Genomic DNA, 18,052 nt, shown 5'->3' with positions numbered 1-18,052 from the left:
ACAGAGAAAATCTAGCAAATCAAAAATCAATATAACTCCAGATAAAACAAAAAGCCATATATAGTAGAAGTAATCAGAGTACACCACCTAAATCAACCAAAATTAGTGACAGTTAAAACAACAAAAATGTTAAATATCAATCTAAGAATAATTATAACATAACTATAAAAAGAAGGTAAAGGGTAAACAAAGTATAAGTGTAATGACAGGAGAGGTTAGAAAGAGCTAAATCCTCAACTTTCCTAATAGTACACCAATCAAAATGCCTAAACTCTTTTAAAAATCAAGAAAGAGAGCCAGATGTGGTGGCACATGCTTATAATCCCCACGTGTGGGAGGCAGAGACAGGAGGATCGCGCAGGTTGAAAGCCAGCCTAGCTGGCTTAAGAGACTCTGTTTCCAAATTTAAAAAATATATAAAAATAGGTCTGGGAGTGTAGCCTGGAGGTAGAAGGGTTTCCAGGAACCCCAGTACCACCAAAAAAAAAAAAAAAAAAATCAAGAAAGAGCACTGTAAGCATATTACTCAGAAATATAAATATTAATACCAAAAGATTAAAAAAAAACCAGACACTTTCAAGAAGGAGGAAATGTGGGGATGCACAAGATACTTGAGAGTTTTTTGTTTTTTCTTTTAAGTACTTAGGATGGAAACCAGAGGCATTCTACCTCTAAGTTATAACCCTAACCTGATTTTATTTATTTCAAAACAGGGTCCACTAATTATTATTATTTTTGTGCTACTGGGAGTGGAACCCAGGAGCATTTTACCTCAGAGCTATACCCCCAACCCGATTTTTTTATTCTTTTTTTTTTTTTTTTTTTTTCGTGGTACTGGAGATGGAACCCTTCTTGGGCTACACTCCCAGACCTATTTTATATTTTATTTGGAATCAGGGTCTCTTAAGCCAGCAAGGCTGGCTTCAAACCTGCGTAATCCTCCTGTCTCCGCCTCCCAAGCACAAGGATTACAAGTGTGAGCCACCACGCCCAGCATTTTTTATTTTAAAACAGGGTCTCACTGAGTTGCAAAGGGCCTCACTAAATAGCTGAGGCTGTCCTCAAACTGTGATCCTCCAGTCTCAGCCTCCTAAATGCTGGTATCATAAGCATATGCCACCACACCCAGCTAGAAATTATTATATGGCAAGAATGAAGGAATGATAAGTAGTTCTTCAATTCCCCACCAACATGAAGTAAACAAGGAAAATCATAAAATCTCAGTCCTGGGAGGAAGAAAATGGCAACTGTGAGACACAGTACATCTCAGTAGCTGGAACAAACAAAAATCAACTACCAAGAAGGCAGCTCCTTGAAAAGAAAAAAGAAAAATCAGCAAAAATGCATACAAATGAAAACACAAAAAAGGGAACCATGGCAAAATAACCTCCAATAGTTAGACGCGAGATTGACAGCAAAGAGCCCGAGCGTGCGACTGACCTGATGTGGCAGCCAGTGCCCCCAGCATTAACTGTGACTGCCAGCTCTGTAGCCTCAAGAAATTCCGGAAAGAAATCCAAGGACTTGAAGTGATGTAAGCAGCGGCAGAATTCCAACATCTTAAGCGACCAGCATGCTTCAGGGATAGAGAAAAAGAACTAGAAGCCCGTGCACTGACCAGAAGCTAGCACCTGCAGCAGCACAATGTGCCCTCCAAAGACCTGCCCACAGGACAGTAAGTTAACCATGTTTCTCAGCGGACAACCACCCAGAGCAGCCCCAGGGACTCCAGTGGGCTAAAACCTAGTGACCTACCCCTGAGGTGGTCGGGTTATAACCTACAGAGACACAGGAAAGGCCCATATACCCAGAGAGCAGTACCAGCACAAGGTCACAGGGGGTGGCTCTGAGATTACACTGGACACCCTCCACCAGTGCCAGTAGGGAGGTGCAGACCCAGAATGTGAAGGTGCAGAGCTCAGCCCCAGAAGGCACAGAGCCCAGGGTCAGAAAATGCAGAACCCTGCACATATATGGAACTCATTTACAGTGACACCCGCCATCTTGACAGCTGAGCACAAAGCACTGAAAGGCAAGAAAGGGACACAAACACTCATAAAGTGGGTCAAAAAACTGATAATAGGTTACAGAGCAAATGAGAGGTATTGGAACATGCTCCAGAATCTATTACGGTGAACAGGCAGTATACAGGTCCTATATGTGTAAATTGGAAGTACTGTTTTTTTTCTTTCTCACTGTCGCTAGTTGGTTTTTTTATTTTTCATTTTTGGTTTTGTCTTAGATTTACTCTTATTATTGTTAGTTTTTGTTGTTTGTTTTGTTATTTTATGGATGTTTGTTTGTTCCTTCCCCCATTCCTTTTACAAGCCTCCTCCCTCTATCCTATCTACTCTCTTCTCTCAAAGCTTTTTACCCCTTTCTGTATCTCGTTTTATATTCAAGATAGTTAATAATTCCATACCTAAATACTATATACTAACTATAAGAATTCTACTATATCACTATCTCTCATCTCAACCAGATACTACCTTATTATACTTAAATACTTTTTTTTTTTTTTTTTTTTTTTTGCAGTACTGGGATGGAACCCAGGGGCATTCTACCTCCAAGCTATACCTCCAACCCTAATTTTTATTCTTTATTTTAAAACAGAGTCTCACTGAGTTGCCAAGGGCCTCACTAAGTAGCTGAGGCTGGCTGACAACTGCGATCCTCCTGTCACAGCCTCCCAAATGCTGAGATTACAAGCATGTGCCACCACGCCCAGCCTATACTTAAATTCTTACTCAACTTAATAATATCCTCTACTTTACCCTACTCCTGTACCCATCACTACATCTCCTCCCCTCTCATCTAACCCTCACTATTGGAAACAAAACTACTCAACCATACATGAACCTGTTGTCACTTCTAAATCCCTACAGCTAAGATTGGATCAGACAGGTCTTCCACAGGAAAGGACTACCAGACAATAAAGTTAAAATAACCAAAGCTGATAAAAGTAAGCACTCAATACACCACACATCAAAGTTTAAAAACACATAGGTAGCTGGGTGTGGTGGCACATGCTTGTAATCCCAGCATCTGGGAGGCTGAGACAGGAGGATCCAGGTTCGTAGCCAGCCTCAGCTACTTAGTGAGGACCTTCGCAACTTATTGAGACCCTGTTTCAAAATAAAAAATAGGCCGGGCGTGGTGGCGCACGCTTGTAATCCCCACGCTTGGGAGGCAGAGACAGGAGGATTGCGCAGGTTCGAAGCCAGCCGCGCGCGCTGGCTTAGGAGACCCTGTTTCCAAACAAAAATGTAAAAGTAGGTCTGGGAGTGTAGCCCGGAGGTAGAAGGGCTTCCAGGAACCCCAGTACCACCAAAAATAAAAAATAAAAAATAAATAAAATAAAATAAAAAATAGCCAGACTTGGTGGCGCATGCTTGTAATCCCAGCACTTGGGAGGCTGAGATAGGAGGACTGCACAAGTTCGAAGCCAGCCTCAACTACTTAGTGAGGCTCTCAGCAACTTAGTGAGAACCTGTTTCCAAATAAAGTATAAAATAGGTCTGGGATGCCGGGTGTGGTGGCACAGGCTTGTAATCCCCGCGCTTGGGAGGCAGAGACGGGAGGAGGATCGCACAGGTTCAAAGCCAGCCGCGCACGCTGGCTTAGGAGACCCTGTTTCCAAATAAAAAATGTAAAAATAGGTCTGGGAGTGTAGCCCAGAGGTAGAAGGGCTTCCAGGAACCCCAGTACAACCAAAAAAAAAAAAAAAAAGGTCTGGGAGTATAGCCTGGAGGTAGAAAAGCCCCTGGGTTCTACCCCCAGTACCACTAAATAAATAAATGAATGAATAAAAAATTGGGCTGGGAGTGCAGCTCTGATGTAGAATGCCTCTGGGTTCCATCCCCAATACTGCAAAAAAAAAAAAGCAAAACAAAACAACGAAAAAAAATGCATGTCACAAACTATTCTGCCCACACCACTGAGCTGACTCTTGATAAAGGTAGTGGCAGACAGAACATCTGACTTTAACACCTGAAACCCATTAATGCCACCATAATAGCAAGCAGAAAGTACCACAGAGCAACTCAGTTTTGACTGTCTACAGGTAGAACAAAAGTGGAGTGATAATAGACACAGTCTGTAGGGTTAATATCAAAGTGTGAAAAATAGCTGGAACCATCTCTCCCAATAGCAATATAGAACAGCACCTATCAACAAATCACACACAAAAAGAAAGAAGATGTCAAGACAACAGAAACACTGACCTGAAAATTCTGAAAATATGAGAAAGAAAAAAAAGCAAGGAAATAAAGAAATCATGCATACTAACCTACGAGAAATGCAAGAATAATTCTGAATCCTGGTATGATGAAAGGCCTCACAGTAAGTGTACAGGAAATGAAAGAGGAAATTGAGACATTAAGAAAGAATCAGAAAGAGGCCTGGAATGAAATGAAAGAGTCAATAAATTGTAACAGTGAGAGAAATGTAACCGTGGGTTCTTATTCTGAACTAGGTATAGAAAGCTCTAGCCCAAACTCTGTAAGCCTAAGCTACTTTATTATTACAAAAATGGAAAGACAGAACAGAGTTTAATAAAGCCCTATACCTGAGATAGTATAGGGGGGTGACTTGAAGAAAAGTCACCCAAGGTTCCTGGACCCAGGATATTAAATATCAATAATCTTCTGACAAAACTGATCTACCCTTTCTCGGAGCAGGTCTTTTGATGTGGGGATTCCTTCCTGTAGACCAGCCCTGTCTCTGGCACAGACCCCATGCCTTTTGTTACACTCCAAAATGTGTTAGTTGATTATTGAAGTCTGGGATCTCTTGGAGGCTCATGGCATTCCGCCACATCCTTCAGGAAGGTCACTTCTCTTAGAAATGTAAAAGATCCTAGGCTTCCTCTAGTCTCTTGCTAATCACCCTAGGTGCCTGGGTCCTCTGCAGCCTTTTCTCTTAGGCTCCTGGCTTTCTAATGATATTATTTTCACATTTTGAAACCATTTCCCAATACTGGTACAATCTCTTCAGATAAATAATTTCAGAGAATCCCCAAACATGGAAAGAGACTGGAACATCTACATACAGGAGACATTAAGAAAAGATCAAAGAAGGACCTCCCCACGCCATGTAATAATCAAAATGACCAACATAGAGACTAAGGAAAGAATCTTAAAACCAGTGAGAACAAAAGAATGGGTTACATTTAGGGGCAAAACAATAAAAACCACTCCAGACTTTACAACCCAGGTTATGAATGCCAGGAGAGAATAGTATGATGTAACCAGACCCTGGAAGGAAACTTCCAACCAAAACTGCTATATCCAGCAAAGTTATTATTCAAAATTGATGGAGAAGTAAAAATGTTTCAAGATAAGCAGAATCTCAAAAAATTCATTAACACTAGCCAGTACTACAGAAAATACTTAAAAGAAATAAATCATAAAGAAGGAAAAAAAAGAAAATTTCAGAACAAGAGAAAAGATGAATTTGATCAGCGGGGTAACTAAGTAAAGAAGAAATAACATTATATCAAACAGAATATAGAACACAAAATGACAGGAAACAAAAATCACATCTCAATAATAACACTGGACGTCACACTAACTCACCAATTAAGACAAAGACTGGCAATATGGATTACAAAAACTATTCAAATATATGCTGCTTGCTGCTTTCAGGAGACTCACCTTACAGCCAAAGATATTCTTGGATAAAAGTAAAAGGATGGAAAAAGATATATCATACCAATAGAGACCAAAAACAAACAGTAGCAATGCTGATATGCAATAAAACAGACTTCAAACTAAAACACATCAGAAAAGACAAAGAGAGGCACTTCCTATTATTAAAGAGAACAATTCAGCAAGAAGATATAATGATAGTAAATGTTTGCTCCACATGTGTGTGTATCATTTGTAAAACAAACCCTTCAGGACATCAGATCTCAAACAGACCCAAATACAACAATATTGGAAGACTTCAACACACCACTCACACCACTAGATCAATCTTCAAGGCAAAAGATGAGTAAAGACTCTTCAGAACTAAAGAAAACTATAAACCAAATGGATCTAATAGACATATACAAAATATTTCAACCAGAAACAGCAGAATGTAAATTCTTCTCAACTGCTCATGGACCTTCTCTAAAACAGATCACATCCTGGGCCACAAAGCAAGCACCAGCAAATTCAAAAGATGTAATATAATTCCCTGCAACTTTTCAGATCATAATGGAATGAAAGTAGAAATCAACAAGAAAGCCTAGAGAATGGAAGAAGATCTTTACCAGCTATCACTCTGACAGAGGGCTAATATGCAGAATATATAAAGAGCTCAAAAGGCTCTACACTAGCAAAACAAATAATTCAATTAAGAAATGGGCAACTAAATTGAATAGATACTTCACAAAAGAAGAGATCCAGTCAACACACATGAAAATATGTTCAACATCATTAGCAATCAGGGAAATGCAAATCAAAACTACATTGAGATTTCCTCTAACCCAAATCAGCGTGGCAAGCAAAAAGCAGTCAAGTAACAACAAATGCTGGCGAGGATGTGGGGAAACAGGAACTCTTTTATACTGTTGGTGGGAGTGCAAACTAGTTCAGCCGTTATGGAGATCAGTGTGGAGATTCCTTAGAACACTAAAAATAGATCCACCATACCATCCGGCTATACAACTACTAGGTATCTTTCTAAAGGGGTTGAAATCAGAGAACTACAGTAACATATGCATACCCATGTTCATAGCAGCACAATTCACAATAGCCAAAATATGGAAACAACCTGGGTCTCCATCAACAGATGAATGGACTGCAAAATTATTGGCAATACACACAATCCTAATTTGCAATAGTCAAAATATGTGAACAACCTGGGTCTCCATCAACAGACGAATGGATTGCAAAATTATGGGAAATACAAACAATAAATTCTACTCAGCAATAAAGAAGAACAAAATCATGTCATTCACAAGAAAATGGAAAGACCTGGAGAACATTATGTTACGTGAGATTAGCCAAACACAGAAAGAGAAGGGTCATATGTTTTCTCTAATATGCTCAAGCTAGGGAGTATTAGGGATACCAGAAGGACTCCAGATAAAGGAGGGAAAACCTCAGGGAAGTCAGAAAGGAAGGATAGGGGAGGAAGAAGGCTGAGGTTTATTAATGGAAAAACTATATTCAAATATGTGTATACATGTGAATATAACATTGTTAACCTAGATACTCAGTATTGGGAGGGAGGGAAAAAGTGAAGTGACAGGGGAAGAGGGATGGAGAGCCAAGTACTGTGTGAATATATGTATTGTCAATATGGTCCACATTATGATGTGAGACTATAGAGCACCAATAAAAAATAAAATAAAGCCAGGTGTGGTGGCACACGCTTGTAATCCCCGCACTTGGGAGGTGGAGACAGGAGGACCAAGCAGGTTCGAAACCAGCCGCACTGGCTTAAGAGACCCTGTTTCCAAACAAAAAAGTATAAAAATAGGTCTGGGAGTGTAGCCCGGAGGTAGAAGGGCTTCCAGGAACCCCAGTACCACCAAAATAAATAAATAAAATAAAATAAAAAGCTGGGCGTGGTGGCGCATGCTTATAATCCCAGCATTCAGACAGCCTCAGCTACTAAGTGAGGCCCTCTGCAACTTAGTGTGACCCTATTTCAAATTAAAGAATAAAAACTAGGGCAGGAAGTGTAGCTCGGAGGTCCAATGGCCCTGAATTCCATCCCCAGACCCGCAAAAAAATAAAACAAAACAATCTCAGTCCCTGTAGATACATATCAATTCTAATAAAAGTATGAGCTGAGCTGGGCATTGTTGTATATTTGTGCAATCTCAGTACTTGGGAAGGTAAGACAGAAGAATCATAGATACAAGGCCAGCCTCAGCAAGGTAGAGATCTTCAGCAACTTATATACCAAGCTCATTACAGATTGTAAGGTCTTATTTATTTATTTATTTATTTATTTATTTATATTTATTTTTTGGTGGTACTGGGGTTCCTGGAAGCCCTTCTACCTCCAGGCTACACTCCCAGACCTATTTTTATACTTTTTGTTGTTGTTGTTTGGAAACAGGATCTCTAAAGCCAGTGTGGCTGGCTTCGAACCTATTCAATCCTCCTGTCTCCACCTCCCAAGCACAGGGATTACAAGCGTGCGCCACCACGCCCGGCCAGAGTGTAAGGTTTTAACTATCCCTCCAATCTCAAAAATTTTAAAAATAAACCAGGTGTGATGGCACAATCCTGTAATCTTGGTGCTTGGGAGGCTGAGATAAGAGAATTGCATGTTCTAGGCCGGCCTCAGCAACTTAGTAAGACCCTGTTTCAAAATAAAAAATATAAAGGGCTGGGGTATAGCTCAGAAGTAGGATGTTCCTGGGTTCAATCTCTAGTATGAAGGAAGGAAGGAAAGAAGAGAGGGAGGAAGGGAGGGAGGGAGGGAGGGAGGGAGGGAAGGAAGGTAGGTAGGTAATGATGAGGCAGAATGCCGCTGAGTTCAATCCCCAGTATACCCACCCCACACACACATACAAAATTAATGGCCTGGTTCTACTTTAAGTGACTACCTGAAATTTCTTCCAGTTCTATAATTCTAGCTTCTAGCTTTAGGTATCTAATCTTATCTGATCTTTGAACAAGAGGGTAATACTAGTATTAAGAGATCTCAACCAAATCACCTTTGACATACAGTACTGTATTCAGGTTTTAAGGTCATAGTTGAAAAGAACACTGGGAAAAAATATCATTTGGAATGAATCAAACAAGATAAAAAAAAGAAAATTTATAACTATAATTAAATATTTGATGTACTCTTTTTTTTACTTGTGAGAGCAAAACTAAGATCAATGGATAAAAGTGGTAAGATTTTGCCTCATTATGTTGCAAATAGTCATAAAAACAACATTATATGTTATATAGTTGAAATGAACATTCTAACAAGTAGTAGAATAGTCAATGGAAATGTAGCAAAAAACAGATACATGAATACATATATACACATACATACATATGTATATATGAGATTGTATAAAAGAATTCTTTATAGAGAGAAAGACTGGATCAGATATCTTTTTTTAACATTTCATTAAAAGTTTAAATAAATACAAATACATTCAAACTTCAAACATATACAGAAGTAAACAGAATACTATAGTCCCAAGATTTGACATTATCAACTGTTTGCCAATCTTGCTTTACCCTTAACTCAACTTTTTATTATTCTGAAGTATACTCAAATATTCTGAAGTATAGTAAAGAAGTCAAATCATTTTGTCCTTAAATATTTCAAAATGTTAAATTAACTTTAAAAACACTTCCACACCAAGATTCTATGGTTCTACAGTTCTAAGACACAATGAAACTGAGAAGTCTACTAACATTCAGAAAATAAGTTATGTTTACCATTTACTCTATCAGTTCTAGATAAACAAGGGAAGCTAGTGCTTAAACCATTTCATTGCTTGGTTTTATAGTGACATCTAGTGGATTAAAACTGCAACATAAATGGTAAGATTTAAAAAAGCACCAAAAAATTTTAAAAAAGCATCTGTTGACATGGAGTTATATGGGCACAAGTTCACAGGCCCAAAATAGCTGCTAATGAACATTCTTAGACATTCATCCTCTTTTAAGAAAAAAGAAACTTAAATATAGGGTATAAAGTCTTTTTAAAATGTTATATAACATTTAAGGCTTTTATAACCTGATTTCTTCCCACTTATCTAACCTCATTTTCTGTTATTCTCCTTTATAAGCCATCAATCAGAAAGTCTCCACTTACTCCCAAATATACCAAGCTAATTACAGATTGTAAGGTTTTAACTATTTCTCCAATCTCAAAAATTTGTTGAACTTATCAATTCAATTCAGCTTACCGATTCAAAATGTAAAATTTCATCCCATCTCTTCCATAAATTCTTCCCCTACTATTTCCTCAGAATTTAAAATTTTCTGAATTCCTACTGCATAATCTTATCACCAAATACAGAAAATGTGCCTACATTATTATCTAAGAGATTGGGGTCTACTAGTCTTGTGTATCTATGTGGAAATAAACCTGTCAAATATGTGTTAATGAGTTCTTGTGTTATACAGATGAATTTTATAAGTACTATGAAAGCAAGGACTAGATCTATAGTAGCCAATATTCTATCCCATGTACTTTATGTAATTCCTGGCTCAATAATATTTGCTTAATATTTGTTCATAATCTTTAAAAAATAAAACAAAAATAAATATAAAAATGACTACTACAAATCAATGACAAAAAATCAGTTTTAGACAAAGGAAATTTAAAAATAAATTTCTATATAACATGTACTTCCTTTCCCTATTTATATTAGTAGCCTACTTAGATTATGACAAAATATATTAACTTTAGCAATAATACAACTTTTATTTTCACAATCATCACTTTTCACATTTTTTATCTTCCTTTCACTATGCCTAGAAATGTGCTTTTTAATAAGATGAAGAACAATTCTTAAAGCAGAGTTGAAGAACTTATCAACCAAACAAAAGCTCTAGTATACTAAAGAAGGAGCCGACTGGAAGTACTAAAGTAATTTGAGTGGATGAATGTACTTATAGTAGTTAATTTTTAAATATTAGGTTTAATAAATAAATCAGTAGATAAAAGTTACATTTTTTCAAAATTTTGGATATGTTAAGAGCTTATATTATTACTTGACCTATCACTACAAATCTACTTCTTGTGATAATCAGATTAAAACTGAAAAATAGAAAAAAAAATAAGTAATAGATAAAATGACTATTAGATGTACTGAATCTCTGTGCAACAAGAAAGAATCCCGTCTGTCTCTATGCTAAAAACTGATAACTTATCTAGAACATAATTTCAGTATAAATAGGAAAATCGATGTTCTTTGACTCAATCTTCTTTTTTTTTTTGTGGTACTGAGGATAGAAACGAGGGGCATTCTACTTCTGAGGTATACTCTCAGCCCTATCTTTTTATTCTTTATTTTGAAATAGAGTCTCATTAAGTTGCAGAGGGCCTCACTAAGTAGCTAAGGCTAGCTATGAACCTACAATGCTCCTGTCTAAGCCTCCCAAGTACTGGGATTACAAGTGTGTGCCACCACACTCAGTTGATCTAAAGTTTGTTCCAATAAGTTTTGAATTCTAACACTTTGGGCACCGTTCTTTAGATAATTCTAAAGTATTTTACCAAAATAAATTAATATAAATTAGAAAAATATTAAGCATTATCTCACTATTTTACAGATGCAAAACAAAAACGTAATAGAAAGTAGAATTCAATGTGATGAACTCCTAATCCTTATTTCATACCCCATTTTATGTCATATTTTAAAGGATGAGGGTATACTTACAGCCTGGGCTTGTTGTTGAAATAATTCATTCTGATTCTCTCCATCTTCTACTGCAACCTCAAGCAGCTGGGAAGAGGGTAACGTAAAATTTCCAATGGCAACATTAAAATTGCTTGGGAAAACACTTGTCTTTTTCGGCGTCAAGAATGCTGGATCTGAAGATTGCATTGCTATGGCTATAGAACCTTCTTTTTCTGCCTACACACACACACACACACACACACACACAAAAAAAAAAAAAAAAAAAAAAAAAAAAACAGTGAGATTCTACTCCAATCCAGTACAATCACATAATGCCTCTAAGCAGCCAACAGATTTTCAGTTGAGTTAGCTGACAGAGAAATTAACATTTACCAGGGACCTACTATGTGATAATTTTTTTATTTATTTTATTTATTTATTTTTTTTTGGTACTGGAGGTGGAACCCGGGGCTTTCTACCTCAGGGCTACACTCTCAGACCTATTTTATATTTTATTTGGAAACAGGTTCTCACTAAGTAGCTGAGGCTGGCTTGGAACCTGTGCAATCCTCCTGTCTCAGCCTCCCAAGTGCTGGGATTACAAGCGTGCACCACCATGCCCGGCACTATGTGATAATTTTTTAGGTTATCTCATCTACTCATACAATCTTGTGAGATAAGTATCATTTCTCTATTTTACAGAAAAAGAAACTACAATCAGAAACATTAAGTAAGTAATCCAAGGTCACAATAGCTAGTAAGTGGCAAAGCAAGAATTCACTGAAGTTTTGAGTCAAAAATTCTGACATTGTTTAACTATTTGGTGAAAGCAAAAAAGTGAGTCAGAACAACACAGGAGTAGAGTATGGTTTCTCTACGTAAAAATCTACTGAAGTCACTAGAAAATCAGATTATACAAAGCATAGAATTATAAAAAGTGATTCTGTTACTGTTTAATAGCTTTTCTCGTGATACACATACTTTTCAGTCATCACTTGGGCTCACTTTTGAACTTACGGCTTCAAAAGACTTCTGAAGCTGATGCTTTTTTTTCAGCCTAATTTGCTGATTTACTCGGTGTTTGACTTGTCTCTGAAAATGTTTCAAAGCTTCTTGTTTTTTTCTTAGTTGTTCCTTTAGTTCTTCTTCAATTATGTATGCTGAGGTCTTTAAAGATAGCAGACAGAAAATAAACTTAAATGTCAGTCGTTTTACCAATTAAGGCTGTTGTAAACACATACAAATCAGATATAATTTTGAAAAAAATAATTCATTCCCCAAAGTTCCCAGAAGAGTAAGAAAATCATGGGAGTTCATGAACAGCACAAAAATGCCAGAAAGCTCACCACTCACCCAATATCCTACTATAAAATGCCTTCATACTCAAAAGGATGCTCAGTTTTTAACCTATCAAGTCCTTCCTCTCATCTCCAATTAGTACAGGCCTACTCCAAGTATCTTTGAAACCATCTAAAATCCACCTCTAATACCTCATAACACTGTCTTCCTCTTAGCTCATGCTATAGGACCTATCACTTTATTAATGTTACTGAATATAATACTCCCTGATCCTCCACTACATTATGAACTCTTTGAGGGCAAGATTTTTTTTCTTTTTTTTGGCAGGTCTAGGAATGGAACCCAGGGGCATTCAACCTCCGAGCTACATCTCATACCCTATTTTTTATTCTTTTTAAGTTGAAAACAGGGTCTCACTAAGTTGCAGAGGGCATCAATAAGTAGCTGAGGCTGTCTGCAAATTGCGATCCTCCAGTCTCAGCCTCCCTAATGCTGGGATTACAAGCATGCGTCACCACACCCAGCTAAGAAATGTATTTAATAATCACCATCGATAATCTACCAGCCCGCATCTCCATCCTATCCAAAAAGAGCCTCTCCAACAAATGATGTTAACAAAACTGGCTATCTATATGCACAAAAATGGAAATGGGTTCTATCCCACTTTCTCACCCTGCACAAGAGTCAATTCAAGATGAAGCAAAGACCTGGAAGCCAGGCGTGGTGGCACAGGCTTGTAATCCCAGCTCTTGGGTGTCTGAGACAGGAGGATCGTGCAGGTTTGAAGCCAGCCTTGCTGGCTTAAGAGACCCTGTTTCCAAATAAAATATAAAATAGGTCTGGAAATGTAGTCCGGAGGTACAAGGGTTCCATCCCCAGTACCACCAAAAAAAAAAAAAAAAAAAAAAAAAAGTTCCTCAACAAGACCTCACAGGTATAAGAAATTAAAATGAAGATCAATATGTGGGATTGCATTAAACTGAAGAGCTTCTATGCAGCAAACTATCAAGAACCTCAAAAGAAAGCCCTATTTTTTGCTCTTTATTTTGAAACAGAGTCTCAATGAGTTGCAAAGGGCCTGAGTAGCTGAGGCTGTCTGAAAACCAGGATCCTCCTGTCACAGCCTCCCAAATACTGGCATTACAAGCATGTGCACCACACCTGGCTCTTAGTACCTATATTTAGTAGGCAATATTTTTTCTTTTTTTGTGGGCCTGGGGATGGAACCCAGGGTTATTTGACCTCCGAGCTACACCCCCTGCCTTATTTTGTATTTTCATTTTGAAACAGGGTCTCACTAAGTTGCAGCAAGGCTCACTAAGTAGCTGAGGCTGTCCTCGAACAACAATCTTCCAGTCTCAGCCTCTTGAATGCTGAGATTACAGGTGTGCACTACACATCTGGCTAAGTAGGCAATATTTACTTAAGATAAAAGTGGGGGTGTGCAGGTATGGTGGCACAGGTTTGGAATCCCAGCGCTTGGGAGACTGAGACAGGAAGATTGCACAGGTTCAAAGCTGGCCTTCAGTTACTTAGTGAGGCTCTCAGCAACTTAGTGAGACCCTGTTTCCAAATAAAGTATAAAATAGGTCTGAGAGTATGAGGTAGAAAAACCCCTGGGTTCCACCCCCAGTACCACCAAAAACATCAAAATAAAAATAAAAAAGTGGGGGTGTGATGATAAAAGATTTCTTCCTTATGCACAAGGAGCTGACATTCCTCCAAGAAAAGGAGATACACAACAACTTACTCTAATACAATGTCACAATAAAATCTGAATAGCTAAGGGTCAATCTGGGAAAACATTATCAAAAGTCTTCTTATACAATTGTCTTCATGTATTAAATGAGATATAAAAATCACAATGTAAACATGCGTATCACACCAGTAAATTCTGCAAGTTTCCCTTCAACTGAAATGCTTCTCCCTACCACCTGTATTTACTACATCTCCATTCTTTTAGGACTAAAACACAACATATTTCCGCACACATTATTTTAATATTTCCTGAAGATATACTACATGCCAGGACAGGAAAGAACAATTAAAGGTGCCTGTCACACTGAATTTATAGTTAAGACCCTTTCCCCTCTCTGCCTGAATCTCCAATGAAGAACTTATAAACTTTAAGCAACCAATTAATGCTTCTTGAAGTTTGGCCAACTGCCATCCCTACTAAGTTGTAAAGAACATTTGGAAGATGTAGACACTACCTATGTCTTCTACAAAGCAAGCAATCAAAAGTTTATAAAGAAAACCTTTACATATCCTGACTCATGTATTATGGCCTTTATAGTAAGTGAGTTGTAACTATTTAAGTAATATTTGATTATGGCCAACTAAAACTGCACTAAGCCAGGTATGGTGGCACATGCTTGTAATCCTAGCATTCGGGAGGATAAGACCCTAGGATCACAGTTTGTGGACAGCCTCAGCTACTTAGTGAGGCCCGCTGCACTAAGTTTTGACAAATAAATGCTTATTCCATAACCCTAGTAGAAAACTATAATCTATTTAGAACAGAAACAGCATCCTCCAATTGTTTTTCTTTATCTAAACATCAAAAATTAGAGGCTAAGAAAAAGTGGTGAGGGGCACCATATGTGGATTAAACTGACACTCACATATGCTGGGATTTCCGAACTATTTGGTGAGGCAGGTTCCACCCAAGCGCCAACTGGAACTATGGCCTGGTTCCTCTCGGCCAGCACTGCCAACACGTCCTTGCTCTTCATGGGGTTTAAAGCCAGGGGCAACTTTGTGGTACTTCGAGGTTTCTTGCAGGGTGCCATACGTCCTGGCATCTGTGACTTCTGGTTAGGAGAAAAGAGGTTTTTTTTTTTTTTTTTTTTTTTAAGGACCGCTTTAAAATCTCAAACCTAACATTTGAGTCGCAGATCTCCTAGGGAGAAGCCCTAAGGAGGCAAAAGCCTGCCAGGAAGGAGAAAAACAGAAATTTTAGAGAAAGAGAAAAAAAATATAAAAAAGGGAAAAATAAAGACGAAAGTTTTAAAAACTGCTTTCTAAAATGGGCGTGGTAGCGCACTTTTGTTATCACATGTACTTCAGAGGCTGAGACAGGAGAATCGCAGGCTCAGGGCAGCCTCAGCAAGTAGTGGGGCGCTCATCAACATAAAAATAAAATCGGGCTAGGGGTGCAGCTCATCAACATAAAAATAAAATCGGGCTAGGGGTGCAGCTCAGAGGTTGAATGCCCCTGGGTTCAATCCCCAGTACCACACACACAAAAAAAAAAAAATTTTTTTTTAACTGCCTTCTGGGAGGAATGGAGATGAGAGGAAAGAGAAAGTTCGGAGAAGGAAGATGATGCCCAGTGTGAACGAAGCCGGAGGCAGAACCTGGGTTTGAGGCAAAAAGCTCCAACACTGTACTCTGTATTCAGATGTGGGGAGAAGCGCGGAGCCCCCGAAAGTTCTGGGCCAGATAAATGCCTGGTTCTGAGGCCGGAGGGCTCGCTCCTACTGACACCGCGCCGACCCATCAGCGGTCGCGCAGCTCGCCAGGGACTCAAACTACGCGGGCGCCAAGGAAATGACCCCAAGCAAACCGCCGCTTCCGGCGCTGAAGCCCGCCCCTTCCGGGCCTCCCGTCACCGCCCGCGACCGGGAGGGGCGGGGCTTCAGGCGCCGTGGTTCCGTCACTTCCGCTTTTTGTCCTGATGAGGGGGCGGGCTCCTGGGGAAAGGTTCCTTCTGGTGCGGCGGGCGGGGGGTTGGGTAGCAACTCTGAGACCCCTCTAATTCCCTCAGGAAAATGATCTGACCCACCAGGCGGGCCTGGGTTCCCTAGTTAAAGAGAGCACAAAAACAGAAGGATCTGGCAGAGCTTCCCCGAGGAACTAAGCCAACAATAAGTCATACTAATCCTTTTTATAGTTCATTACTTTACAACACTATCATACATAGTCTTGTATTTGAACATCGTAGACTCATGAGTGGTCTCCCTCTGCTTCAAAGTCTCCCGTATTATAGGGACACTTCATTAACCCTGTGGGGTACCCATTCATTCATTCATTACATGGTTTTTATATGCCAATGATATTCTAGGCACTAGAGATAAATGGCAGTGAACAAAACAAATATCCCTTGCTCAGGGAATTTACAATAAAGCGAAGTAAGCCAAGTAAACATATAAATAAGTACGTAAATGTGCCATGCTAATGAATGCTGTGGAATAAAAGAGAAAGGATAGGGAAGGTGTTGGAGACAGGTGTAGTGATATACACCTGTAATCCCAGTACTTGGGAGGCTGAGATAGAAGGATCACAGGTTCGAAACCACTCTCAGCAATTTAGCGAGATTCTCAGCAATACAGCGAGACTCTGTTTAAAAATAAAAAAGGGATGGGAGTGTAGCTCAGAGATAGAATGTCCCTGGGTTCAGTTCACAGTACTACAAAAGTCAGGGGGGAGGATGTGTCCAGGAAGAACAGGAGATGAAATATTAGAATGTGCAGGGAAGGCATTACTAAGGGACATTTGAGCAAAGATTTAACTGAGATGATGGAACAAGCCACTATAATCCTCAAGGGAGGGCTGTATAAGCGTGTTCAAGATAAAGAGAGTATCAAATATAAGAAGCAGCAAGGAACTAATTTGACTGGAACAGAGAGGGAAAGAGCTGAGACAAGAGGCCAAAACTGGGGACGTGAGCAATTATATAGAACATTGTAAGCTGCCATGAGGGCATGCAATGGGGGCCACTGGAGGGTTTTGAGCTAAGAGACTCCATAATGAGACTTGATTTTTTCTTTTAAATCTTTGGATGCTGTATGGAGAATAAATGGAAGCAATAAGGACAGTATAAAGATCAACTAGAAGGCTATTTTAATAATCCAGCTAGGATCAGGGAAGTAGTGGAGATATGGTGAGAAGAGGTTGGATTCTGGATATATTTGGGAGGCAAGACTTTCAGAAATTGTTGAAGGTTTGCATATGGGTTGTATGTTGTGTGTGTGTGTGTGTGTGTGTGTGTGTGTGTGTGTGTGAGAGAGAGAGAGAGAGAGAGAGAGAGAGAGAGAGAGAGAGAGGAGTCAAGGAAAACTCTATGGGTTTCATCTTGTGCAATGGACAGGATGGAACTGATATTTACAGAAATGGTTGAGATATTTAAAGAGTACATTTGGGAAGAGGAAGATCAAGATTTCAGTTTGGGGCAGATTAAGGTTTTTTTTTTTGGGGGGGGGTGTACTGGGGTGGAACCCAGAGGCTTTCTACCTCTGGGCTATACTCTCAGACCTATTTTCTATTTTATTTGGAAACAGGGTCTCACTAAGTTGCTGAGCGCCTCACTAAGTAGCTGAGGCTGACATCGAACCTGTGTGATCCTCCTGTCTCAGCCTCCCAAGTGCGGGGATTACAAGCATGCGCCACCACGCCCGGCCATTTTTTTTTTAAACAGGATCTTATGCTCTACTGGTGGGATTTGATGGCCCG

At 39.1% G+C, this 18,052-nt stretch overlaps 1 protein-coding gene across 1 annotated transcript in view; it reads right to left on the bottom strand.

The window, feature by feature from the left end:
* Window positions 1-15,402, bottom strand: part of CCDC15 (coiled-coil domain containing 15) — a gene marked incomplete at both ends in the record, with an annotated part of 89,565 nt that extends 74,163 nt beyond the window's left edge. The window contains 3 exon segments of the mRNA XM_080719499.1: window positions 11,339-11,536; window positions 12,317-12,466; window positions 15,223-15,402. Of these exon segments, the coding sequence (XP_080575625.1) occupies window positions 11,339-11,536; window positions 12,317-12,466; window positions 15,223-15,402 (528 nt within the window).
* Window positions 15,403-18,052: the final 2,650 nt, after the last annotated feature.

Source organism: Muscardinus avellanarius, assembly GCF_963383645.1.
Source record: "Muscardinus avellanarius genome assembly, chromosome: 1".
NCBI lineage: Eukaryota > Metazoa > Chordata > Mammalia > Rodentia > Gliridae > Muscardinus > Muscardinus avellanarius.
Note: the sequence above shows the minus strand (reverse complement) of the source record. Positions and strands in the feature narration are given on the sequence as shown.